A 20,077-nucleotide genomic window follows, 5' to 3' on the forward strand; every position below is an offset into this window, starting at 1 on the left:
AGCAAGATTCACTCCGTACAGTTGCACAATAGCCGGTGCTGTGCTGATAGTGTCACCTTTCTGTCATCCAGTAATCCAGACAGCATACTGTATGTCCACGTGGTGATGAAGACCAGGTTTGGTCTGTCACAGGTTAAAATATAATTATTAAACTGGGAGGCTTCCTCAACAATAGATGACGCTCTCATTTATTACGGTCCATCATCCAGGGTGCGTTCAAGTACAAACGTTTCGACTCGGCGGATTTGCAACGATTTCGAACCAGCTGTTTTGTTTGAGCGCAACGTTTCGCGACAGCGTCTGCAATATGTTGTCACGATTACGCTCTCCATCTGGGTGTCATCCAAACACGATTTAAAGGCGACACCGTTGCAAACGGACAACCATTTGAAATAGCACATCCAACACACTGCTATCATCTAATTTCAAACGTTTTGTTCAACGCGTTGACGGCGCTGAACGCGCCCCGCTCGCAGGTATCACGTTTCAGATGGAGACAACGTTACAACGGTGACCGTCCGATGCTTTAACAATACCGAAGCTCACTCTCAGCAGCCGACGCGCTGAAGAAAGGACGCTGGCACCACGCAAAGGTAATGTTACGTTATAGTCCCCACATGGGAACGAAGGCTAATTGCGTCCATGTTTCATCGTGTTGTGTCTGTAGGTTAATAATTGCACATCATAGTGATTGTGTAATTAAAATATTCCATTCATTCAACTCATTTGGCCGCGTGTCTTTTTCTCTCACTGCGGTTTACAATTTGTGTAACGTGAAACGGTAACAGTGAAGCTCGGTGACTAACATTACCAGGATCTAGTATCCAGTTGCGTTCTTATTCATACCCTGACTGGGAATAAGCGCATCTAGGTGAACCTGTTAATATGTGATCAAATCTAATATTCAATATATTGGTAATGATTTATCTGTATGTGTAGCCACATGATGATGATTTATAGCTACGTCTCCATGGCGTCTGGTCTGTCCTTTAATTAATCGGTAATGCCATGCAAAGGCGTTATTTATGAGATAAACACGATTTATCTTGGTAACGTTAATGGTACACACATATATATATATAACAGTCAGGATAAAAACAAACATGAATGATAGTTCTTATTATAGATGTATTATCAGTGAAGGCTTCTCTCAAGGTGTGTGGTTGCGTTAGGTTGATTAATTAAAGGTTAATGTGTCGGCTGAAGAGGTATCTTATTCAGGGCTCCTAAGTAACGGTAGAAGGTATTTAACCTTTTTAAATGTTACCTACACTGTCCCTGCGTATTGAGGGGGGGGGGGGGGGGGGGAACTGCACTGATACGTTACATTTCACAGAGACATGTACTTTTAAATCCACTAATGTACATGTATTTAACAGCTATAGTTGCGTTGCAAGTGTTTCTTACAAAACACACGATTAGCTTATAAAATATAATGTTTTGCTGGAGATGAAACCATCTCAAGTAGGTAAAACAACTCCTCCTCTCCTGCTTACATATAAATACAACAGTATTATCCAACATTTGAATACCCTGAAAGCCACAATTCTGCCTGCATAATGATGTAGACTTTTACTTGTATTGGTTACATTGTGGTATTGCTATTTTACCTAATTAAATAGTATTAATATCTTAAAAAATACAGCCCACTGATGTGCTTCTTATTCTGTGCTGCTTATTCTTTACGATATTCAGATTCACATGATTTAGCTTATGTTAAACATTTTAGAAAATACAACTCACCAAGTGACTTCGTAATATATCAGAATAATAATGAATATCCCTGCTGTGGGACTAACAAAGGATTATTTTATTTCATCTATTATCTTTGATTTATAAATCATTTCACTGATTCAATGAGGAAGATTGGTATTGATTTTGCTACTATGAAATCAGATAAACCAAGAACTACTAACAATAACATTATGCAACTGATGTATCAGTCAGTCTATGGTGACATAAGCATATCGTTTATTGTCAGAGTCAAGATGACCTGCTTTACAATGTCTGTAAAGATCTTCTGTCATTAACAAACTAAGGGCATAGAATACATTACTGACAAACTACACTACTTTGCAAATCAATTGAACAGTGGGGGGATACAACGGACCTGGATTTAAAGTTAAGCACTTGGAATAACTCCCAAACATGAAGATCTACATACTGTTTCAAAGCTCTGCTGCAAAATAAATTCTGGTGGAGAAAAACTGAATCTCGGTGGAAAAATACTGGATCAAATTCCCAGGAGAAGAACACAACATCAGGGTCCTCAATGGTAGCCTCGCCCTGGGCACGTGATGCAAGCTATCTATGTGGAGCCGGGTGATACCCTCTTTTAATCGCCTATTTGCTCGTTGTGTTGTTAAACTTTATGGCTTCTGGTAAAATGGCAGAGGTTATAATTTTGGATTATTTAACAGCAGGTGCATCCTCTGCTCTCACATCTTTCTCGGCATTGTGACAATGCAGCACAGCAGAGGATGTGTGCGCTGCTTTCTCTTGGGCCACCCACACCCCTTTGTGAGCCCCTTTCACAGCCTTGATACGGCTTGTTTAGTCAGGATTTCTGCCAGATGTGCTTATTCTGGTAATGCCATGGTTCTGTGTGAGTCTCAAGTAGCAGCCTGTCAGGTGAGCGACTGTACACATGTTTTTAATACTTTACTCCTGCATAAGTCTTGTCATTCTGTGCTCAATGATGGGCTTCTTTGCTGTTTACTTACATGTTCTTATTGTGTTTTATTTGTTGCATTGTGTAACCAGACAATCATGGCAGTGAATGTCCCCGGACTCGTGACCGTGGTGGTTTTTTATATCGTCATCCTGGCAATTGGGATCTGGGCATCTCGAAAATCCAAGAAAGTGGAGAAGACATGTGCCGGCACGAAGAGCGAAGTTGCCATGGTTGGTGGCCGCAACATCAATGTCCTGGTCGGGGTTTTCACCATGACAGGTAGAACTTTTTCTGAGCGGTACTCGGTGTACTTATGGTGTGTGCTCTAAGCTCCTCTCACTGTGCTATGGTCTTTGCTTGACTATTTTCTTTGCTTTTCTTTTAGCGACATGGGTTGGAGGAGGTTACATTATGGGAACTGCCGAGGCTGTTTATTCTCCTTCTCAAGGTCTCATCTGGGCTATGGGGCCTCCTGCTTATGTTATCAATTTTCTTTTGGGTAAGTAGCTCAAACAAATGAAGCCTCTGTATGATAACACACAGCAGATGGAGAGGTGAAGGCTATTGTACTAATTTATTATACCGCTCCAAAACATTGTCTGGCATTTTAACAAGGTTGTTTTCTTGTTTAGTAGCACCCTGTGGTTGTATTTGTGGTTGTTGTATGTATCACATAATGTAATTCATCTTTTCAAACTCTTAACCTGCTTATCTTTAACTAGTCTTGTTGTGGCCTTTCACCTATCTCAGCATGCATTGGACTAGATGCAGGGTAGACCCAAAGTCTGCCAATCCTTTCATTACGTAAGAAAATGCAGATTTTGTGCCTGTTGTTGCACTCAAATACTTCACAAAGTCAACCAACATGGCTAATGAATAATCCACATACTGTATTGCGCCAAAGTGTTCCTTTATTGAATTACTTTCCTTACACTGTCAGTATTAGCCATGTAAAAGACGGAAATGCAATAGTACATGTGCAAGGGATTGTTTAGGTTCGCGACAGAAACTATGAAGCAGCAGATACTTTAACTTCATAAGTCATGGACACAGAGTTTAAGTTCTTCTAGCCAGAGAAGGGCAGACATCGTACTTATCGATACTATTATGCAACAGCATTATTTTTCCCACCAAGGCTCTTTCATAGACCCTACAGCAGACTGCTGGTCTATCTGGGCCTACAGGCAGACATTCACACGTACATATTCACACCAACAGACAATTTTAAAATAAATTCCACTTTATCTAACCTGCTTGTTCGTGGACTGTGGGAGGGAACCCCCCCACCCCCAACAAAGGGAGAATTTGTACACAGGTGTTGGGAACGTAGAGGAGCGTGTTTGGGTTATCAGCATCTAAGAAACTAAATTCTTGACATCAATAGAATTATTAATGTCAGTAACAATTAATGATTATTAATAATAACGGGGCACCACCCTGCGAACGGGGACCAATAACCAAACAATAAAACGAAGTCTCATAATTAGCATTCACTCATAATGTTAACAGTCTGAGTACAATTACACATTCAGAGTGAAAGTGAAGGTTTGAGTTCGAGCACAGGCCACTACATCCAGTTATTATTACACACATATGCACAAGTAATCACAGACGACTGCTCTTTAAAATATAACAGAGTTTATTAAATCAAAATAATAAATGATCAAATCAAGTACTATCAAAATCAACAAACACAATCATACAATTATATATCTAATACCTAAAGTCAAATGAATAAAGTGGGGTAAGGATATGTATATAGATATATGTACATGTGTGAGTGTGTGAGTGTGAGGAAACGAAGGGGGGGGGGGGGCTACTCAAACAGTGATGGTACGTAACCTAAAAAGGGGCGTGTGAGCCTACAAGCAAAGATGGCGGAGTCTATTGACCCGCGACAAGATAGCTGAGAGTATCACCCCGAAACTCGGTCGGCGAGACGAGGCTCCGCCACCGTGGTTTTGGTCTTTGAAGTGATAAAATCACAACCTCCACATCCACTAGCAGCGACGGATCTAATGCAAACAGTTACAGCAGGAAATACACAATATAACGGGACTCCGTGGTCCGCGATGCTTGCGCAATAACACGTTATAACACGACAGTAACTTAACGTAACAAGATACAGGAATAACAACGACATAACGAATAGGCTAAATTAAGCTAATGCTATGCTAAGCTAAGCTAGGCCCAGATACCAGTAACTCTTACTTGTAGAAGCTTTGTTCGGTGGGGTACGTTTCCCGTGGTGGGGATCACTCGGTCCTCGAGTAGCCGCTGGCTCTCGGTGGCGCGGCCTCGGGGCTGGCTGGCGCAGACTCGGCCTCCTCGCTGCAGAGAGGGGCTTTTTAACTTTGGCTGAGGGACGAGGTTTGGGTCGTCCTTCCCGGAAATCTTCGGCGAGGAAAGATTGTTACCTTCTGCCGGCGGTGTGTACACAAAAAGGGTGGGAGAACGGGGCATAGGAGTTATCCGTTCTCGCACTACAGGATCCAAAACTCAAGATAAAACACAGTCTGTTCGACCAGCGAATGTTGCATGTGACCTGATAGGATTTGATGAGGCCGCGGTTCCTCGCGGATCTTCTTGTCCCCTGGACGAGTCCGGAGTGAAGAGGCCTTGTGGATCTCCTTACACCAGCGGTGTCTGGACGGAAGAGAAAGAATTCTAGCTGTGCTCAGGCTTATAAACCAGGTGGCACAACCAGTGGGGGGCCCTTTCTTGGCCAATGAGGGACCAGCATCAGGTTTCTGCTGGAGCTGGGGGGTGTGGTCATCCGGCATGAGGTTTCCTGCAGATCCCAGATCAGGCGTTTTGGTGAAAGGAAGGAACATGGCTGCTCCTTTATTTGAAAAACACGTGTGAAGGTCTCAGCCAGCCAGGACAGCAGGGTCAGATCCCAACATCCCCCCTTTGGTCTGAAGAGCGGGGTGATGGCCACGGTCTTTAGAGCAAACCAAGGGCTGGCACGTGCATCCATGTGGTGGGAAACACTGTCCAGGTATTCCTGAGAACCTGAAGAGGTTAGACAGTCCAAGTATTCCGGGAACCAAAAGCAGTGGTTAAAACAGTCAGTGTTCAGAGTTCATGGGGTTCAGAGTTCATAGGGTTCAGAGTTCATAGGTATCTGGGCTGATGACTAAGGTGGCATCTGGGCAGATGACTTTAACTACCTCTACCTACATCTGCTATCATACACAATTCAAATCATAGGTGAGCAAAAACATTATTCCCAAATAATTCAATCGCTAATCATGATTTTGTGATAATCCTAGCATTGCGGTATAGTGTCAAAGAAAGTAACAACCCAAATAAAACAAAACAAAACACAAAAGAGAGAAGAGTAGAAAGAATAGAAGCAGATGAGAGGGAAACAGTGGTTACTGGTTCTACTCCTAGACGGGACTGGAGTCCGTCGGCGGAGCAGTCGCAGGTTGGTTAAAACGTGGGGTTACGAATAGGAGGGAATCCAGTCTGGTCTGTAGCTTCTGGATATATTTGTACATAATATGTGCGTTTATCTCCCTCTAATCGGTAGAATTAGAGCGAGTTCTATGTCTAAGTTTTAGGATCTATTGGAATTGCGCTGCCAAGACTATAGGCCAGAGGTACCTGTGAGGGTTGCATAACAGTAGTGGTAGCAGATTTACGGATTTTGTTAACACAGTCTAGGGTGACCAGCTAGGCTGGGGTTTAGAGCGGCTCAAGCTGTTGACAGATGAGCTGTTCTTTGATGAGGTCCTGCATTAAATCTGACTGCTACGGCATAGGTTATGTCTTCCTTGGTCACTTCTGGTAGAGTCTCTAAAGCATGCAAAGGGTTATTTATGAGAGTGGAGCGTAAGTTTACAGTCACAATGAAAGTTTTTCAGGTCTTGTAAATGTTCTGGTTGAAGTTGGATTTGTTAGCGGTTAGTGCATGCCTACAGGGCGAGTTGAAGCATGCAGTTAAACGTTAGTAGTCAATGGTAAGCCGGATTTTCTGGTTGGTTTTAACACTGGCTAGATTGGCGAGTTGCACTCCCTGCGAAGTGCATCTCTCTAAGTTTCTGTTGTCAGAGCCTTCCCCCCTCAAGCTGTTCAAGTGGCGAGGGTGCATACCACCACGTCACCGCCAGCACTCAGGGAAGCGTCGTGAACGGCTTCATTCTGTAGTGTGTCGTGGCGGGCAATGGTGACATTTCCCCCGCCCCTCCCCCCTAATTAGAGATGGAGACAGGTCCCCCGCGCAAATCAAGTTCAGTTCCCTAAAGCGGGGCAGGAGCTGGAAGAAAAACCTCGTGCACGAGGCATCTTCTGTCCCCTGCGGCACTGGCGACTTGACACGCCCGGGCGATGACTCGGCCGAAAGAAGGCGGTGGCTTCGTTGAACAAACTGGAGGTGGATCACGCTGACAGAGCAGGATAAACAAGGCTTAGTTGACAAAGGATTTTCCGAACTAGGGTGCTGGAAGGGCCTCTAAGGTTGTGGTACCCTAGAGGTGTATGCGAAAGGTGGGGGGGACACATTAGGTTCGTTTCTGACCTGGAATCGAGTAGAGCAAGTGTGTTATGGCCCCCCAGTACGACTGAAATATATATATATATATACACAACGGGCATTGTCTTTGTGAACAAGGTCGCCCAAGAAGGTTAAAGAACAGGGGGGGGCGCGCAATTGGGAGTGGTCGTTTCAGGGAGTGTGCCGAGTTCTCTTCCCCACCCTACTAAGTAGACTTGAGCAGCAGAGGGGAAGGTCACTTGGCTTAGTCAGGTGGGCTGCGAGTCGGTGTCGGGTTTTCTGACGAGTGCGGTGGCATTACCTGATTTGGACCCTGAGACAGTCATCAATACTCGAGTAGCGAATATTTGGATCGAAGCGCTCTACGTCCTTCGTGCGGGACTCTATGTGATAGGTGCGCAGGCCCTGCGCGCGGAGAGGGCCTAAACCGTCTGAATCGCCATAATTATTAAAATCAAGGGGAGGGTGATCTACCTCTCCCCGCGTGGGAGAGGGCGTTCGTTCTAGGCGTACACTTGACATATGCGGAATGTCTCGCTCGCCTGTGGAAGTGGGCTCGGACCCACTTAGGTCACTCAGGACCTGGGAGTACTCCCCCCTTCTCCTGTCATCAGGGAGGGCGAGTTTGAGGAGACCAGCAGCTGCATCCTGTGGTGCAGGGTTGTCTGGCTCCTGGTGAGCTTCTGCTCCTAACCTGTACGGTTTTTGACTGCCCATTTTACTTCTTTGTAAATGGCAACAGTGGTTAGAATTCCCTACTGTTAGTAAGAAAAACGGTTAGTGTTTACGGTTAATGCAGGCGCACAGTGAAATGCCTAGTTCTGTGACTTACAATTTCTACTGTTGGACGTCAATCACTGCTCTGAGGTGCACAGTGAAACGCTTAGTTCTGTGACTTACGATTTCTACTGTTGGACGTCAATTACTGCTCTGAGGTGCACAGTGAAATGCCTAGTTCTATGACTTACAATTTCTACTGTTGCTCTGAGGTATTAACTACTGCTTTTCAACTCAAAGGTAGAAAATGCTAATGTGGTTTCAGCACTTCTGGCCTGTGACAGCTGTGTGTAACTTTTCTTTGAGGGATTAAGAAAAACAAAACAAAGTGTTGGTTTTACAAATAAACGATCAAATCTACTAAACACAGCTAACTGTTAGTTTAGGAAATGTAACGAATGATCTAACCTGGAAAGGAAAAGAAGTAACAAATTTCAGAAAGGAAATTCAAATTGAAAATTTAATTAAAATTAAGATTAAAACTAAATTAAAATAGGAAAATGTTTTGAATATCAAAAATCAAACTATTTTGGAAAATAATTTTCAGAAATTTGGATTATTCAAAAAAAATTAATAATTAAACTTTCTAAGGAAAATTAATTATTCAAAAAGTATTCAAAATGATTCGAAGGTATACTATGGATTAGTGTGCATACATACTGCAATAAAACTGGAATAACGTAGCCTCACATTTCAAGTTATATTTCACTTCAACAGTTGTTTTTATTTACTCTCTACTTCTTAAGGAGGATTGTTTTTTGCAAAACCTATGAGGTCTAAGCGCTACGTGACCATGTTGGATCCCTTTCAGCATCGCTATGGCAACATGTTCACTGCAACACTGCTGCTTCCTGCTTTGGTCAGTGATATTTTGTGGGTTGCCTGCATCCTTGCTGCTCTGGGTAAGTAACACTTCACGCAAACTTAACGCTATGATTCTGCCACAGTCCGTCACGTTGCATATTTTTGTAGAGCATCTCTGATTTAATGTTCTGTTTTACTTCCAGGAGGAACAATGAGCATCATTCTTGGGCTGTCGTCTGCCATCTCCATCGTCATCTCTGCTGCTGTCTCCATCATCTACACATTTTTGGGTGGCCTCTACTCTGTGGCGTATACCGACATCATCCAGCTTTCCTTCATCTTCATCAGCCTGGTGAGAAAGGGAGAAATACAGAGCGAGTGACAGAAATTGACTGAGAAGAGGAACGAGGAGGATGGAGGGAAGGCAACAGAAATACTGTTCAACTCAAAATTGTCTTTTGAGAAGTATAAAACGACCAGAAATCAACAACAAAACAAGAAGTTTTTAGAATATCTTTGATAATTTATTTCACAAAAATTGGAAAACAGTGGAATCTATTCATCCAACATTTTCCCAAGTGCCCACAAATGTTACCGACACTGGAAAAAAAGGGGGGCTCCATGTGCTATGCATATTGAACTATTTACATTTTTACAACCTCTACTCTTAACCTCTCTGTGTTCAGTAGCCTTTTTCACGCATTTACGTCTGTCTTTGCAGCTTCTGGCTAGGGTAAATGGTGTAATTTGGGCAATTACCAGCGGGTTTCGGGGTTCAGAGTGAATGCATTCAAGAACTTTGAGAAATGTAAGTAATTCAAAAGCTGACTTGTCACCAGTTTTGCTATAACAGCTGTTTCTTTCTGTTTCAGTGGCTCTGTATTCCTTTTTTGATACTCAGCCCTGCAGTTACTGACATCACGCACACAGTCCACTTCAACCAAACAATTGGAAAGTCATGGATCGGAGAGTTGAAGCTGGAGGATGCAGGAAAATGGGCGGATGAGATGCTGTTATTGGTTAGACTTTAAATTGTATTTTGTTTCACTGTGTGTGATTGCAGTGGCGTTACAGGATTGAAATAACACATCCGTAGATGTATCATTGCACAAATGCAACGACAGGATATTCTCAAGTGTCAACCTCTGGTGCTGAGAAATGCAGTTCCTCAAAAGGCCACTTGGGGCTGGCTCAGATGTGAGTCAATCTGCATAGACCCTCATTTTAAAATAACCAACTTCATAGCAAAAATATGTTTACGGCCTGGTACCAAAATGGTTTTGTTCACAACTGCAGGGATGTGAATTTTTAGAATAAATCACCCGATTAAATTATATTACTGCTTAAATTTAGGCATAATTGATCGTCGCTGCCAAGATGGTGACGGCAGGAGCCTACCACTCTAAGCATGTGACGACTACGTCCATACTTTATACAGGCCATGAACATACTATATCTCTATTGTTGGCTTCCAATACATCCCTGAAAACCTGTAATTCATCAGTGTTCCCAGAAATTTTGTCTGAATCTACCAAAATGTCTCAGAATATCAATATGTTTTGTTAGAGTTATTTATTTGAACAAGATAATCATTTAACCATATGACCTGTCGCGACCCATGCATGTTTATCTGATGTCTTCGTGTGCAGCTAATAATATCAAAATGTTCTATTCAAGGGTCTTAGTAAGCCATGTCGATGTGAGTGCTTTTCCTCCTGTGACATGCCAAAATGTGTTCTGTGATAAAAGTCAATTGAAATAACACTTTAGTTTCAAGTTCAAGATACCTTGAGCCATTGTAGCTGCTCCTCTGTTCTCACTGTTATTTCTGTGAAATCATGTAGCGCTAACTAGACTTAGAATCAAGACTGAGAAAATAGAATTTAAGGCCACAATCATCCATCCATCTTGTTCACTGACAAAGCTTGTGGTTTTTGTGCGTGCATGTTTTAGGCTTTAGGGGGACTGGCCTATCAAGCTCTCTACCAGAGGATCCTCTCTGCAGCCTCCTCTGCTCAGGCTCAGGTCACCTGCTTTGCTGCTGCTGGGACAGTTTTAGTTATGGGACTCCCCTCAATTATCATTGGAGCAGTGGCGGCCTCTGCAGGTATACATGCATGTACAACACTCAGCTGCGCACACGCACAGTACACACACCAAGCATTCATATATTTGACATCAGACGACATGTTCAGTTAGGTCCCCAGTACCATGGTTAATGGCATGGGATGACTTTTATGTGTGTGTGAAAATTATGGTGGGACATTTGCCTGCTTTCAAATATTTTGCCTCCTTCTCCCCAGTGCTTAATTTTATTTTGATGCCATCACCATAATCTTAAAAGCTTCTTCCCCTGCCGTTACTCTTTTCCTCTCGACCCTGACTGTCTCTTTCTCTACCTCTATGTCTGCTCCTCTCTCTCCCTCTCCTGTTCTCTAAGACTGGAACCAGACAGAGTATGGTCTACCCCCTCCTTTTGAACGAGGGGAGGCAGGGAAGATCCTGCCACTGGCCCTGCACTACCTCACACCCACCTGGTTGTCAGTGTTAGGCATTGGTTCTGTGGCGGCAGCAGTTATGTCCTCCATGGACTCTGTGCTGCTGTCCTCAGCATCCATGTTTACACAAAACATATACAAGGCGACTTTGAGGAAGCAGGTGTGTGCGAGTGTGTGTGTGTGTGTGCGTGTTTGGTTGAGCATAATGCAAAGGACCTGCATTTTTATTGTCCCTCTCCTCGCTGTTCTTGCAGGCCTCGGAGCGGGAGCTGCAGCTGGTGATCCGTGTTAGCGTTGTGCTGGTGGGCCTGGCTGGATCAGGCCTGGCCTTTGCTGAAGACAGCGTGTTCGGCCTCTGGCTGGTAAGCGGGGACCTCCTCTACTGCGTGATCCTCCCGCAGCTCGTATGCATACTGCACTTAGGCTGCGTTAATTGCTACGGTGCTATCAGCGGCTATTTAGTAGGACTGCTGCTGCGTGGGCTGAGCGGGGAGCCCCTGCTTGGGATCCCTCCTCTCATCCTATACCCCGGCTGGAGGGAGGTGGACGGAGTTATCGTACAGTACTTCCCCTTCAGGACTCTTGCCATGCTGTCCTCTGTGACATGTATTATTACAGTGTCCTGGATGGTGGAGCTAGGCTTCTGTCACCAACTAATTCCTCAGTCCTGGGATTTCCTGGGGGTGTTTGAGGAGGAAAAAGAGGCAGAGAGGGAGCAAGTACCACCTGTTCCTGGTGAGGAAAAGAACTGTATCCTTAATACAAAATTCTAGGCTTAACTTAAGTACAACATCAGCCAAAGTATACTCAAACCTCTTTTTATGCAAATTCCTACCAACCTTCGTCTCTGCACATTTCTTACATGTACTGTATATTACACGTGTTTAATACTGAATCATATGCTTTATATTCACCAAGCTGACCAGCAGTATGTGGAGAGTGATTCAGGGAGGCATTGATGCGTGCTGGTTGTCTTTTTTTAACAGAAGAGGATTAAGGCCACATATGAAGACCTCGGGATTCTGATCTTAATGTCAGCAGTCTGTGTTTTTTTTTCACATCGTCCCAATCCTCTTTAAATGAACCTCTTTCCTCAATTGTCAGCGGTTACACAAACATTTTTGTAGTTTTTTAATTACGTCGCCTCCACTCAAACCTTTTCTGTAAATGAAGCTCAACCCGGGTGGTGTTATTTAATTGTGAAATCACTTTCTAAGGAGTTCTGGCTCTTTGCATCGATCAAGCACTGAGGGGACAAAGCAATCCCATTTGTGATGCAATACTTGAGACGCTGAGGTTGACTATTCCCCGCAAACAAAAAAATCTAGCAGCAAAGTGCCTGCTTGTTGAAGCATTTACCATTATTTTATGTTTTAAAGGGATCATTATTGAAGGACCATCAAGATATAGAATTTGAACTGCTATTTTTTAGATGTTTTGTGATTGCAAGTGTTCATAAAAAAAATGAAACCTTATCTGTTTATTATCTTTGAATCTGATGGAATATGTGTCTTTTAATGTGTGTGAGGGAGAAGAACACAATGACAAGTTACTTGCTCTAAGTTATATACATTAATGTACATATGATAGAGTGCCACAATTTTTCTACATCACCTTTAAATGATAATGGGCTGTTTGTCACTAACACCATTGAATTACACCCCCTTAAGGTATTTGCCTTTGTTGCCTCTATTGCACAGTTTTGACTTGATGTTCCAGTGGTATTTGACATTTGCTCCAACAACACAGCTGCAATGCCACCTTTGTAGCAACAGAGGGCAGCACCTAAACACTGAAAGGACCTAACCAGAGTGAATCTCAGGAGATGCTGCTAACCACAACATAAATCCAAAACTTCAGTTTTACAATAAATAAATAGATTATAAAAGCCAGTTGGTTCAGTGTCACTCATCTATGGTGGCGCGTGCTGCTTTTACAATTTTACACCGAGGGGAGATTTATTTTGTTTCTTGCTTAACCACTCACTTTACCTCAACATCATATCAGAAGACTTTCCAGCACAGGCTCTTAGTTTTATGACTTGATCAAATAAATGTATTACCTAACCCTAAACTACCGTTAATGTTATTTTCACGACATAAATTATGCATATTCGCTCCTGTCACACTTTACTTACATCTTTGCACAAAGTATTTATCAGATTTAGTAATTCAACTTCAAACGCGTTATATTTAAATTACAGGACTATTATAATGTTATTTATTTTCATTTTGTTTCTGGTAATATTTTAAATGAAAGCAATACGAGAAACATACTTTAAATGTTTTTAAATGCATTGATTTCCCAATATAGAAGATCAAGGTTATGGATAGGCAAGTGAATTTATTTTAATGCTATTTATTCTGATTATGTCATAGTGAGAATACCCCTTTAATTCACCGTTTTAAGTATTAAAAGTGGGTTAAAAAAAAAACAAATACGGGAAAATCCACATAATACATTCAGGTGGGTTTCAAAAGTAAGGTGACACAATCTTTCAGTCTAACAATCAAACGCTGATGTTATCTGAAATGAACAAAATAAAAGAATAGAAATACCTGTACTGGCTTCCTTATTGTCTCCAAATGCATCACAGACATTTCAAACGCCCATCGCACACCGTCTCAATTCTCCAGCGGCCGCATCCTTCGGGAGGACCGGGACCCAGCCTTCGCGGTCTACGTCGGCCGCGTCCTTTGAACACCGCGAAGGCTGGACCGAGCGGTCTCCGAAATGAGACGGTCTAACCTACAGAGGACTTCCTGTTTGCGTCACCAGCTGTTCCCGCCCCCACCCTTTGTTGCTCCCATCGCCATTGCCTGCTCAACAGGATTATATACACATACTGTATATATATTAATAGTACTGTGCAAAAGTTTTAGGCAGGTGTGAAAAAATGCTGTAAACGAAGAATGCTTTGAAAAATATAAATAATAATTGTTTATTTTTATCAATTTATAAAATGCAAAGTGAGCGAACAAAAGAAAAATCTAAATCAAATCAATATTTGGTGTTAATACCCTTTGCCTTCAAACTATCAATTCTTATAGGTACACTTGCAAACTGTTTTTGAAGGAACTCGGCTGGTAGGTTGTTCCAAACATCTTGGAGAACTAACCACAGAGTTCCTGATAGGCTTCCTCAAATCCTTCTGTCTCTTCATGTAATCCCAGACAGACTTGATGATGTTGAGATCAGGGCTCTCTGGGGGCCATACCATCACTTCCAGGACTTCTTGTTCTTGTTTCTTTGCTCATGCGGGTGTGGACATGTGGAGGCAGTATTGAAGTGGTTCCATGCTCCAAGATCGCGCACATCGAGAGGGCCCACAAGCCATACATGCCTGACTTGAGCCAAGCCATGAGGAGAAACGCCTTGAGGGTAGAAATCTGGATGGATGAATACGGTGGATTTTCAATGGTATCTTACAGTATTTCATAATAACTGTAACATACAGTTAAATGTTCATCCCTTGCATGTAAATTAACAGTCAATGCCGTCAATTAACAGTTATGTTCAAAGTTCAAAAAGTTCAAAGTTTGCTTTATTGTCAATTCCACAATATGTACCGAACATACAGAGGAGTTGAAAAGAAGTTTCTCTCCAGTCCAACATATAAACATATAAAGTGAATACAGTGCAATAGATAAAAAAACATTTAGACAACATATATATAATAAGAAAAAATGCCGTAAATTAACAATAACAGCTGACTACTGTAATTTAGCAGCATGATACAGTATTTTTTGTGAAGAGGTGGACATGCTTCTAAGTTCAGTGAATTTCAATCCATACATCGTACTGTCTGTTGTAGGTTAATGTGTCTGTAATGACGATAGAATATTTTTATTATTCAAACTGCTTATTGCCTACAAGTCATTTTTGAGTGACAAGATGTGACCGACTGCTCCTGAACGTGACTTTGGACACAACAGCTTCAGTTCATCCTTCTGAGCCACGTGGAGATCAACCGAGGAGTCGAATTAATTTACGCTTATCATCCGAAATTCAAAGTCTCCAGTATTGTTTTGTCTTTATGATTATTGAACTGTTAACATCTCAGATAATGTTTCACTTGGTCTGTTTGGTTACCAGTAGTAACTCAAATAGATGGAGGGGTGAGAGGGGCGATGCTGATGGAGGTGTGTGCTGAGGTTGGGAGGGGTAGTGGGAGAGCCCTGCTGTCGAGTGGCTCCTCCTCTAGAAGTGCGTGTCTGTGTGAAAAAAAGAGAGAGGAGACACCACACACCCAGAAAGAGAGCTGCAGAATACTAAACACTAAGGGGATCTCTCCCTCTTCGCTTTTCTTTTTTCACACACCGACACGCTGAAATACTATGTGCGCTTGTTCATTTAATCAATCAATCATCTAAAATAAGAATCAAACAATTAACAGCAACGGAGATATAAAAAAAAATTCTTCCTGTGTTTACAAAAAAAAAGGGATGATGCAGAGTAGGGAGGTGCGGGGAAAGCCTGCAGTGCAACACAGTCTGAATTATTCATCGACGTCTGAGCGGGTCGCCTCACTGGGAGAGACCTAGGGAAAGACAAAAAGGGAGGTAGAGAGAAAGAGGAAGAGGGGATGGCCAGCAGAGGGGAAAAAAGGAAATAGAAGAGGAAGTAGTTGGAGATTGAAGAAGAGAGAGGGAGGAAAGAAGAGCAACGGTAAGGATGGATAAGGGGAGAGAAGAGAAGGAGTAAAAAGGTATGAATGGATGAGAGGTGGAGGGGAGGAGAAGAAGAGGAAAAAAGGAAGGATGCAAGCAGGGAGGGAGAGCTGAGCCAGGGGGAGAGAGAGGGATGGCACAGTGGTCTGAACTCTGTCCCTGACACCTGAGTCTGCTGCCCTCACACACACACACACACACACACACACACACACACACACACACACTGGGACTTATGCACTCACCTAATACACACTGTTAACACACTTGGATGCGGTAAAGGAGAAGAGAAGGGACTACTTTCTTTAAGGATGGTGATACAAAAAATCCTGCATATGGTTTGAGCACCAAGCCCAAAAGTCTAGTTGGTGTAATCTTTACTTTACAGCCCCATGTATGAAACAAGGCAATCGGCTGCAACTAATGCTTGATTATTTCTCGATTATCTCAATCATTGTTTTGGTCTAGAAAACATCAGTTAACTGTGAAAAAACATGCCCAGGTGTGTGTTCAGGTGTGTGCTCTGATGAGATAAAGAAACATGGAAGTAAATGGCACATGTACTGTTACTGAACTTTGACAGGTGTAACACTGTGTGTGAATGGGAGCTGTGCAGTGTGTGTGTCTGAGAGTCTGCTGCCAGGCATTGATATGACATTCCTTCTGCATGCTATATCTATTTTGGTGTGTGTGTGTGTTTGTGTGTGTGTGAGAGACAAAGAGTTCACACTGCAGCAGTGCTGTCTCTCTCCTTTTTCCTCTCCATCTCCTCTCCCACATCCCTCCCTCCCTTCTTCCGCATCCATCTCCATCTCTCTCTCTGCCTTTCGTTTCCTTCTCCTCAGATGATCTCTCAGTATTTCGGTCTGTCTGGGTGCAAAGTGCGTCTCTCTCTGCCTCTCTTTCTCTCTCACACACAGTTTGGGGCTAATACACTGTCTGTACATTTTGTGCTGCATGTTCCAGCCTGTTTGTATATGAAGCCTGTCGCCGTGTGAAGGGAAATGTGCTCGCATGGAGTGTCTTTCTCTGTATAATTGTAGCATTTTAGGGTTTGTCTGTTGATCTCGCAGTATCACTATTTCACTAAATATTTGAAGCTACCTTGCACAATGCATGCAGGTTTGTTTGTGTAACTTTCTTCTTTGCATGCTCTTTGACATCTGATGATTTGTATGCATGCGAGTGTCCATCCCTTTCACCTCCCTCATCCCCTCATTTGACCTCTCTGTCTCTCTCTCTCTCTCTCTCTCTCTCTCTCTCTCTCTCTGTCGCTAGTTGCCAGTATATGTCAGATCCTCCCACATTGTGTGTGTAGTTTACCCTCCGTCTGCCTGTGCATGTGAGTGAGACAGTTTGATGCACCCTTTTTTTGAAGCTGTCGGCTCTGCTTCCGACAGAGAGGCTTGGTGTGTGTGAAGCTGTTTGGTACTGATGTCTGCTTGTGATGCACAGTGTAGGACTCTGCACACTGTGTGTGTGTGTGTGTGTGTGTGTGTGTGTGTGTGTGTGTGTGTGTCAGAGAGAGTGTGTGTGGGTGAGTATAATCTCGAACCTTATCCGGATATAGATATAGGTGTTGTGATCATGATTCCTCTCCTCTCTCTCTTTTCCCATCCATCACTCCATCTCTTTTTTTTATCCCCCTCAGCTAAACCTCTTCCTCCATGCCTACTTGTTTCCCTTCCCAGGCTGCCGTTTCTAATAAGAATTTGTTCTTGAATGTGTCTGGCTTGTTAAGCAATGGTTGCATAAAAAATGAATAACATCCTTTTGCGTGACTGAATGTGTGTGTATGAACTTGATGCTCACTGTGATAATATTATGTCTTTCATATCAATGAAAGAGGGCTGTAATTCTGTAAATGACATGAGGATAAACGACACACACACACACACACACACCATTGGATCTGCCTTTGCTAAACGGTAAAAAGGCCACTGCACACAGCTTTAAGACCACATACACTGAGGCTTATCTGAGAACAGTACACGTGCAGCAAAGATCCTTCGCCGTGTGTAGAAATAGAGGCTGCAGCCTTGCTACACAAACATATGTCCTGCTGTCAACTGACTCGACTACTGGTTTTTAATGTGTTTGGGTCCATCAGCTCAGTGAAATGATCCGGGTTTGATGTCCATATAAGGCCGTCTTAATATTCCATGTCTAAAATCGAAGTCATTTAAGTTAAAACTATGATCCATCCATATGAGCGTCACTAATCCGAACACTGCGGTAGCCACAGTATAGCGTGACAAATAAATGCCTGTCGTATTACACTAAACAGCCCCTGTGGAGTGTGTTTATTTACATGTCAGTGTGTGTGTGTGTGTGTGTGTGCGTGTTTCATATTAGCTGTTAAATGTGCCTGTGAAGCATGCAACCTCTATGCGTAATTACATGTATCAGAGGACATCCTTGCATGTGTTGTGGCCCGCTCGCATCGCCTGCGTAAAAATGTTGCATGTTTGCGTGCACATGTCGCACATCCATGAGTGCACATGGACAGGCTCCTTTCCAACGTGTGTGTGTGTGTGTGTGTGTGTGTGTGTGTGTGTGTGGCTCATTACAGCAGTCTGTCACTTGGTGGCAGCGGATGATGCTCAACCAGTGGTCTCCCACAGAGTGGAGAGAAGGCGGTACAGCGGCTGCCACATGTAAGGAAGTCGGGTACCATTTACTGTATATCATTTAGGGTTACACATAGATTTGCTTTTAGTATATTTTGGCACAAAATTGATAGAAGACAAACACGGAGAAAAAAACCTTTTAAGAAAAAAGATGACAAAGACACACGTAAACTACACTAAAATATAACGTCAAAGGAGGTTTAAAGGTTTGAAGGAATGGATCAACATTTTATGGAATGCATAAGCTTAACACATATTCAATTCGTGTCAGTTATACAAAAAAAAAGGGATACCTCTGGACAGACTTAGGCTAGCTGTTTCCTCCTGCTTCCAGTCTTTATCTTAAGCTAAGCTAACCGTCTGTAGCTTCATATTTACGGTACAGATATGAGAAGGGTAGCGATCTTCTAAACTAACTCTCAGCCAGAAAGTGCATTTCCCAAAATGCTCAACTATTCCTTTCAGGGATCCACACCGAAGTGTCACACTGTGGTGTGGAGACGGTTTAAAATTAGGGAAAGTTTTAGCTGCGGGTGTTTAGCATGACTACTGCTTTGTAATATTATGTAAGCATGAAAAATATGTCCTAACTAATTTCTGGCGAGATACATAATTCTAGTTGGTTCCTTCTTAAATCATATACCTATAACGTTGAACTACATAAAGGGTTGACAACTTTATTGCCCGCCCATGACCCCCGGACACACATACACACGTGCACACACACACACACACACACACACACACACACACACACACACACACACACACACACACACACACACACACACACACAGAGTCAGTAACCATGAAATTGCATCAACTGCCAAGACAATCAGGGGTCATCTTGATGTTGAAAGGCTTCCATGGTTACTGGGCCTGCTGATGTGCCACAAGCACACAGATACAGATTACTTGAAATACCTCAAATATTTACCTGAAAAGCTTTAAATTCGGCTCATAAAATGCTTTTTGCTTGTTTTTTGTGGGAGGTTTAAGATCTTAGTCCATGTCGGGCTGATTTGTAGAGGCTGTTTTATTAATATACCTTAACAGTGGACTGCAAGCTTGTCCTCAACATGGACATAAATATACGTCAATTGTCCCTGGACTGTATCTTGCAAGAGTAACTATTATTGGCTTGATGGTATCCTGATTTAACAAGGCCAGAAGCTGAGTGGATACTGTGAGTTTATAGCCGGGGACGGCTGCATGCAGTCAATCTTCTGCCAGGCTAAAGGTCGACCAAACCATCCTTCCATCCATCAGTCCATCACTTTACGTCTCTCTCTGGCCTCTTGGTAAACCCGCAGGATGAGAACGTCAGCGTTCAGTGGCCTTTAAGGCCCATTACCGCTCTGCGCAGAGGACCTAATTACACCTCGGTCAAAGGTCAGTGTGTGTGTTTTTGTTTGTGGGTGTGTACGGTGGGGGGGAGGGCCACACACACACACACACACTGTGACTGTACCTGATGGTCATGCATCCGATCAATCATCTGTGTAGGTATATTGGTTATTCTA

The 20,077-nt window shown here is 42.9% G+C and overlaps 1 protein-coding gene across 1 annotated transcript; it reads left to right on the top strand.

The window, feature by feature from the left end:
* Nucleotides 1-2,769: 2,769 nt before the first annotated feature.
* LOC142947443 (high-affinity choline transporter 1-like) lies at nucleotides 2,770-12,027 on the top strand. Its single transcript, XM_076089033.1, has 8 exons — nucleotides 2,770-2,953; nucleotides 3,060-3,173; nucleotides 8,699-8,854; nucleotides 8,960-9,108; nucleotides 9,629-9,775; nucleotides 10,710-10,863; nucleotides 11,197-11,414; nucleotides 11,509-12,027. The coding sequence occupies exons 1-8, from the start codon at nucleotides 2,770-2,772 to the stop codon at nucleotides 12,025-12,027; spliced, it is 1,641 nt and encodes a 546-aa protein (XP_075945148.1).
* The last annotated feature ends 8,050 nt before the right edge of the window (nucleotides 12,028-20,077 follow it).

Source organism: Anarhichas minor, unplaced genomic scaffold, assembly GCF_050575085.1.
Source record: "Anarhichas minor isolate MPS153535 unplaced genomic scaffold, ASM5057508v1 ptg000011l, whole genome shotgun sequence".
In the NCBI taxonomy this organism is placed as follows: domain Eukaryota; kingdom Metazoa; phylum Chordata; class Actinopteri; order Perciformes; family Anarhichadidae; genus Anarhichas; species Anarhichas minor.

Excerpts from the sequence above, each read along its gene's own strand:
- LOC142947443 (XM_076089033.1), top strand. The coding sequence starts at position 2,770 with ATGGCAGTGAATGTCCCCGGACTCGTGACCGTGGTGGTTTTTTATATC. Across the intron at positions 3,174-8,698 it reads TGTTATCAATTTTCTTTTGG|GAGGATTGTTTTTTGCAAAA; the intron begins GTAAGTAGCTCA and ends CTACTTCTTAAG. Across the intron at positions 8,855-8,959 it reads CTGCATCCTTGCTGCTCTGG|GAGGAACAATGAGCATCATT; the intron begins GTAAGTAACACT and ends TTTTACTTCCAG.